The 7,794-nt window shown below is 38.1% G+C and overlaps 2 protein-coding genes across 2 annotated transcripts; both read right to left on the bottom strand.

Moving 5' to 3' along the window:
* Positions 1 to 3,435: 3,435 nt before the first annotated feature.
* Positions 3,436 to 5,427, bottom strand: snrpd2 (small nuclear ribonucleoprotein D2 polypeptide). The gene is made up of 3 exons (XM_085917243.1): positions 5,274 to 5,427; positions 3,930 to 4,109; positions 3,436 to 3,814 (listed from the first exon to the last, which is right to left on the bottom strand). Coding segments are annotated over exons 1-3 (357 nt in total). The 5' UTR covers positions 5,276 to 5,427; the 3' UTR covers positions 3,436 to 3,639.
* A 1,245-nt stretch (positions 5,428 to 6,672) lies between these two features.
* LOC147054652 (uncharacterized) lies at positions 6,673 to 7,632 on the bottom strand. Its single transcript, XM_085916910.1, has one exon. The coding sequence runs from the start codon at positions 7,630 to 7,632 to the stop codon at positions 6,673 to 6,675; it is 960 nt and encodes a 319-aa protein (XP_085773036.1).
* Between the last annotated feature and the right edge of the window lie 162 nt (positions 7,633 to 7,794).

Raw genomic sequence — 7,794 nt, 5'->3', positions numbered from 1 at the left:
CTTGCTTGTATATTACTTCATTACTTTGGTGTTAATGATGTGATGTGAATACATTTGGAGCATTTCACATTTTCAAGTACTTAAAACCTTGAGCTATATATATCTCCTTTCCATCTTTGACGAGGAGATATTTGTTGGCCAAGAAGCAAAATGTGACCATTTCTCGTGCAATAAAACACATGTATTTCTTATTGACAATGATCATTTATACGTTTGTAAAGTTGCATCATCCATTGTTTGTCAACACTGAACTCTCTTTATACACCATACTAGAATTAGTGCATAAAAGAGGTATTTTGTTGACTCGTTTAAAAAGGTTTGGTTGTTAGTCAAAGTGGTTACGTATCGTATCCAAAAATTAAATACATGTCAGCATGGAATATGTACGTAAAGCCAATGTTTTCTCTTACAGTGGCATTCCTTGGAAGTTACAGAGTAGAGGCTGTGGTTTATTAGATAAGAATAATGTGTGCAATATTAAATCAGTAATAGACTACGGGAAGAGAAGAAAGCTACAGAATAATAATTACTCCTGGTTAGTTTGCAAATATCAGTAATCAACACTCGGAAGAACAATATACTTAACAGCACTTTGCAAAGGAAAGCAACGTTATCTAATCACTAAGTTGACAATGTGAGGAAAATGTATTCTTCTCAACACTGAGATGCAGAAGATTCTAAAAGCATTCCTTCTTTCGAATAGGGATGAAGCTGAAAGTTGGGATGAGAAAGGAATGCATTACCATTACATGGCATGTGTAAACATCCACAACCTCAAATATGCTTTTAGTTCCACTACACAAACACGCACACACACAAACAGAGACAGATCAAACTGTTAGTGGGGCATTCTTGAGCCGTGCACCTCCTGTTGACCCTGCTGTCCACCAAAGCTGTCAAGCAAAGTCAAAATATCTTTCCCATCAGTGAGTGTGCAGTTTTGCAGATGGTAGCGTCCAGATCCTGTGTGAGCATGTGCTGAACATGTGCTGGAACATGTTGCCCAAGCTGGTTGAGTTCCCAGCTAGTACAGTAGCTCTTTAACTATTGAAAGTAAGTCATACCATAATTATAGGTTTCTCTTAGTACCGCAACTTTATTTCCAGAACTTGACGTCAGTCGGTCGCTCTCCTCGACAACTGGATTTCTGACAGGCTATGGAATGGAAATTTTAAAAAGACATTTGAGCACGCCAAGGAGCATGTAGCGCTTGTTGTGAAAGTTTGAAAACAGCTCTGAACTTGTTCAAGTATGTAAGTAGACCACAAATGAAGACCACTGAAAATTCCAGTGAACTGAAAGCAAGCTGACATTAATAATCAGAGGTTATGAAATACTCTGACGAATATCACTTCCTTTATCATTTTCTTGTACAATGTCACTATCACCCATGACAAGGACATACTGGACAATATGATGTACAAATATGCACTATGCCGATAAGACGACAGGCTGAGATTTACCAGCTCTTCTTGACCATATGGCTCAAACTATAAATGATTGGATGATGATTCACACACTTATTCAAACTTTTAAATGACCCAAACCAAAACTATCTAACTGTATAAGAATAGAAATTCGTTTACTGTATAGTGTACATGCATATGAAAAAGCTTATCTTTATCTTATCTCATTTCAAAATGCTAACTAGTGTTGTATTGTTTGTATTAGCATTGCTTGACTATTCTGTTTTGTTTATTTTTTAACTGTTTACTATCACATTTGAAAGAACGCTTTATTTATTCATCCATTTGTTTATATGTTCATTTTTCCAAAATTGGTGGCCAGCCAATTCTACAACCTGTAGTGAAGACAAATAGACATTCATGTTCACATTTATTTGTATGTACAGTTTAGAGTTTTCAGTTAAGACAATGATTGACAATTGACCATCGCTGGAGGTTTAAAAAAAAAAAATCTGCGTAATCGCTAGTATTTGTATTACCTCAAGCGTCCGCTAGATGTCGTTATCATACAATAATATGCCCAAATTACAGTTTGACTAAATATTAAATAATTTGACCATTGACCTCTACACATTTTCTATCGAGAACTGGATTTAGCTAAAAAAAAAAAAAAGTTTTTGTAATTATTGTTTACAAAAAAAGCAATTATGACATCAAGACTAAGTGTGAGTACAAAATAAAGTTCAAACATTGTAACAGACTCACAATATTCATTGCAATAATTTTGCTGTCCAGTCTATTTGCTTCTGTGTGTAAATAAAAAATTTCACCATCCCACATAAATGTTTGTATGTTTACACATCATCCCCTCCTTCTGGTGGCTCCTACACTTGGACTGTGGTTCTGCTTGGAAACAAATTGCAGTGGAAGCTCAGGTTTCTGCGACCACTGTTGCCCTGGTGGGGTCTCACATTGCTCGGGTATCAATGCCCTACCGATTGCTATCATAATAACACTTCCCCCTCCTTCTTATCACTTACCTACTGAATAAAACATCTTCCTTCCTGCTCAGGGATGCTTGCTCACCACACCAAATCTGGAGAGTTGAAGAGACCTCGAGGAATGTCAAACACAAGAATCAAGTAGTTCAGTGGGCAGTAAAAATATTACAGAGTAATACACAATGTAAAAATGAGACAAACGAGTAAACTATCTTCACATAATGTGTGCTAGTGCATACAGTAAAGACAAAATCATGTAAACTGCCATAGTTGAAATACTTCTAGAGCAAAGGTGTTTATTTAATTGCGGGCCGCATTGTCATTAGGACGGCGAACATTTTGTATATTAATCTCATCATAACAGTCCAAAACACTATAGCTGCTGAATTTTGATGTCATATGTATTTAAAAAAAAAACAATTTGAAATAAGCAATGGAAAATTATGACAACCAAATATAACAAAGTATTGTTCAAATTAGGTTATGAAGGAATTAGCGGGGGAAAACCTTGTAATTTCAGTATTTTTTTTATTTTTGCCCTCCCCCCAAAAAATCAATTTACAAAAGGTCTGAAATAGGCAGTTTGCCTTCATTCAGCACAACCTCATCTTAAATTGTGTCTATATGTGTGACATTGTTGTTATATTGTATTGTGTGTTTGAAAATCAACCATGATGTTCAGTTAAGACTATGAACCAAGTGGCCAGACAAGGCAACAAACGAAGGTGTGAAGAGACACTCAGCACATCTGGTTTCATAAATAATGCAGCAAGTCTTTAAACGGCACTTTGTCACTGACTGAGCGTTACCCACTGAAATCAAGCCCGACACATAAGATTCTGTAAGGGAAAAGGGAATTGGTGACTGTGGGAGGAGGGTCATTGCATCTCTGATACATAAAGTGATTAAAATTGTGATAGAGTGGCAGTTTGAAAAAGAAAATACATTCAAATATACGCCTCACAATGTAGTAATGGACTTAAGGGGGGGGGGGGGGGGGGGGAAATGACAAATCCTCATGCAATTAGTTATGATGACAACCATTTTTATTATCAAAATGCAAAATACAGTAGCCTTATAATAGCCTTCTGTAGACAAACCAAAGTATTATTTTCCTTGGACATTAGGTTTTACAAGTCGTGGAAAAAAACAAAACAGCAAACAACTAAAAAAGTTTCCATGAAAAAAAGGGGAAGGAGACAGACCCCGGTGGCAATCCACCCACATTAAGTTCATTTTCCTGTGATGAGAGGATTTCTCAGCACAACGATAACAGAGTCTCCTCTGAGGAACATTTTAGAGATGTAGCGATCCTTGTTTACTGGTTTAGACTTCTTCTTTCCCTTGCCACTCTTGGGAACTTCAGTCCACATCTCCTTTACGTTTTCCAAGACCATGTTGCAGTGCCTGAAACATAAATCAACAAAAACCCAAAAGAAAGCTCAAGTTTGACAAAATAAATAAATAAAATAAAATATTACTCTACTCCACAACAAGACAGATACCACAATTTGCTGAATACCTGTCAAAAGCCTTGACTCTTCCAAGCAACTTTTTGTTGTTGCGACAGTTAATGAGGACTTGTGTGTTGTTCTTGACCGACTGGGTCAGCACAGACAGGGGGCCTGTGTTGAATTCCTCCTCTTCACGTTTCTGGAGTTCTTCTGGGGTCATTTCTGACTTGGGCTTGGTTAACAAACTCCTACAATAAATAATTGATAGATATAAAACTAAAGATAACATACTGAATCAGAGTTGCACTGAAGCTTGATAATAAAAAATGTACATTCAATTGACTAGAATCTTTTGATGACTATTATCAGTGTATGACAATTTAATTGTAAGCATAACATTTTTCAAATAGAATAGATATTTAAATGTATCGATACAGTACTAATGGATGCTGCTGATACAAGCACTGATGCTTAAGGCAAAGAAATAAAAAATCTGACAGTTTTCCTTGCCAGTAGTTGGCACTAACATCAACGAGCCCAAAACTAAATATCTTTGCTCACAATGACCTGTAATGGTATGAACTGGACTTTTAAATGACAGTGGTATCAGTACTCTATTATTTTTTATAATTTATTGCTTTACATGTGAACATTGTTCATTTTTCCAATTACTGTACTTTGATCATTTTAATTCAATAATTTCGTTTTTATCCAAAGTGCCGTGACACTGTTAATATAACGCAGCTTTCTAGAACAAATACACTATTCTGGGATAAAATCTCCCTCGGTTTTGACGATCTATGATGATGATGGGATGGTGAACCCTAACTTGGAGGGCTAAGAATTTGTTGAGGTGGTTACTTCGTGTAAAAAGTTCGAGAAACAAAGCTCGCGTAGGAACAATGACTGACGATGATGAAACTGCTGAATGAAATGTCGACACCCTTCATATACAGGTGTAATAATAAATATTATATAAAATACATATAATTAAAATTAAGCGATTGGGAATTCCCAACACATATTGTTACAAATGTTATCTTCCACACAGTCAAAACATTAGCATAAATTACTTAGCTAGTACGTTCAGCAGCACTAGCGTACCATATTAGCATGTGAGCAAAAACAGCATCTTGCTGCTCCCGTGTGTAAAAATTGCTTCGAGAGAGGAAACTACCGGATTGTGGGGCTTAAGCATTTATATGAATAAAGCATACATATCACAAGAGTATTGAATTATAAATATATTTAATTGCTTATATAAAGGGCAGGTTAACACCGGCTAAAAGGCTTTGGCTAATGTGGGTAGCATTGCTACATTGATCGACGATTGCTACATTGTTAGCGCTGTTAGAACACAAGTATAGTCTACACGCGCTCGTCTCTGTATTTTTATTGACCAAAATACTCACATGATTGCCAATAATTGAATTCTGCCGAAATGCAGCCTTCACGTTCCGACTTCCTTCGTAAGTACAACGATTGCTACTCGCGTGGGGAAAGAACTACTTCCGGGTGTTCCGCGCCTGAAATGTACACAATTTCCGGGTCGTTTCACTACGTCACCATTTCAAAAATTTGACAGATTTTTTTCAGTCAGACAAAGATCAAAAGCAAACAAATAAAATAAAAATAAATATCAAAAAAGGTTGGAAAGCAATGTTCTCGTATGTCAAACTCAGTACGACATAATTACATGCTTACATTAGGTATATATTTGTGTGAAAATCACTTCAAGGCCATAAATATAAAACTACAAAAATAAAAGCACAAAGTACGGGACTAATTGGACTTGTCTTGTGACATCTTTACGGTGCTGTGCAAACTAGTTCATCACGTTCATAACCTTGTTGTGTCAAATTTGTAAACCAAGGATCTTCTGTAAAACTGGCAAAACATATGAAGTAGGTATGTCAATATGTTTTATTGCACTAGTGTGTGATAATTGATGTTAGGATTACAGAAAATACCTGCAAAATGCTGAAGAAGATGTTTGCTAAAACTGATCAATTCATTTTTATCATGCTTGCTGTGATGGTTGTGGCCTGCAGGTATGCTGAAGAACTGTGGGAAAAGTGTGTGTGATGAGAAGTGTTTCTGATGAGATTACCTACATGAGAAATGAAGATATTAGCTTTCTGGTAAAAGACAGCCAGATCAACTGTGGACCTCAGCAGCCCCCCCAAAATTGCTCAGTGCGCTTCAATCATCTTATTGTGTTTAGATTTTGCAAATAGTTACGTTTTTGAAGTAACCAACTGTGATGAACTCCAAACTGTAAAAACATAGTGAAAAACCACACACAATACTGCATTTTCAATGTGCTTTATTCAGACTGATATGATTGCTCACTATTATACAGCGTAAGTATTTCATGCAGGTTAACCGTTAACAGTTTTCGTCCACAAAGAATTTCTTTCAGGCATAATCTTAATAAATGTAACTAGTAATTCTATGGGTAGTAAACATATTGATGAAAATGCAAACTCACAACGACAAAAAAAACATCATGACTTCATCTCTATTTTACAGGTTCAATAAAAAATACATGGCATATAGGCAAAACAAAAATAATGTACTTATGGGTTGTAATCTACTAACCATTTATTATGACAGTTCAAAATAAGCTAGGTAGGACCTAGGTGGAGTCAAGGCGGACAACAAATGTATATAAACGTCATTGAACAAATTTGTGTCATAGGGAAACAGCATTAAATATTTGTTTTGGGAATAACAGCCTTACTGATGGCTTTAAAACTCTATGTCCGACTGTATCAAATGCTCTTGCTCACAGGCTGTTTCCTGCATCTACTATGTTCCAAAACGAAGGGCGCAAAGGTCATCCCAGCTTCTTCCCAGGTCAGAGAGACTAGGTACAGACTGTCCGAGAGATGTCTTGTTAGCTGACTCTGAGCCACCACACGGTATTTTGAAGAAGTTGGCTTGCCCTGAGGACATGCTAAAAGAACGTTGATCCTGGAGAAAACAGGTGCAGGTCGGGATGGATGTAGAGAATTTTTGTTGCCAAGCGTTTTGCTCGGAGCAGAGTCCAAAATCAAATTCCTCTTGATACGCTTTCACAAAGCTTGTGAGACCGCCGGGGTTCGCACAAGTTGCCCGTGATGTGTGTACAGGCGACGTAGACAAGCGAGTGTGCGCACTCACGTGATGTTCTGTTTCCAAGTGGTAGGTGCGCACTGATGATGGAAGCGGCATCAAGGGTGGTACCGGCGGCCAGTAAAAGGAGCTAGTGGACATCAACCGAACCGCAGCTCTCCTGGATGCAAAGGAGGTACCAGTCCTGGTAGCAAGTGGGATCCTACGCCGTAGTTTCCCCGAGGTGCTCCCGATGAAGACATCCTCACTGCACGAGTCCAGCATCCAGTAATTTCCTTTGCCCGGATCGTCGTAATGGCGCGCCACTTTCACAAAACATTTGTTCAGACTCAAGTTGTGCCGTATTGAGTTTTGCCAACCACGTTTGTTGTGTCTGTAGAAGGGAAAGTTATGCATGATGAACTCGTAGATGCCGCTCAAGGTGAGACGTCGGTCCGGACTTTGCCGAATGGCCATCATGATAAGAGCGTTGTAACTAAATGGAGGTTTGTCAGCTTTAAGGCAACTTTTCTCTTCATCATTCCTTATTGGTTCAGAATCAACCAGTACGCTCCGGTCCTGATGACTGGATGTCTCCCGGTTCTTCCACAACAGGTTACTGATGCTGAACGAAGACTTGTGGCAAAAACCGTGCGAAGTCTTGCAGGGTTCCATGTTTGGGGATGACGATAAATAAGAGCGCAGTTGCAAGCAGACGTGCGGTGAGGATCAAGAAAGACAAAAGTGGCTCGGGAGCTCAAGTGGAACCTCTTTTAGGGAAAGCAGGGTGCACGAGCAAATGCGCATGATCACAGTGACTGCACAGTTGCTGCCAAC

This window comes from Syngnathus leptorhynchus, chromosome 7 (genome assembly GCF_054491065.1).
Source record: "Syngnathus leptorhynchus isolate UIUO chromosome 7, UIUO_Slep, whole genome shotgun sequence".
NCBI classification, from domain to species: Eukaryota; Metazoa; Chordata; class Actinopteri; order Syngnathiformes; family Syngnathidae; genus Syngnathus; species Syngnathus leptorhynchus.
The sequence above is the reverse complement of the archived record's forward strand: the minus strand, read 5'-3'. Positions and strand labels throughout refer to the sequence as shown.

Excerpts from the sequence above, each read along its gene's own strand:
- snrpd2 (XM_085917243.1), bottom strand. Across the intron at positions 3,815-3,929 it reads AGAGTCAAGGCTTTTGACAG|GCACTGCAACATGGTCTTGG; the intron begins GTATTCAGCAAA and ends TTTATGTTTCAG.
- LOC147054652 (XM_085916910.1), bottom strand. The coding sequence starts at position 7,632 with ATGGAACCCTGCAAGACTTCGCACGGTTTTTGCCACAAGTCTTCGTTC.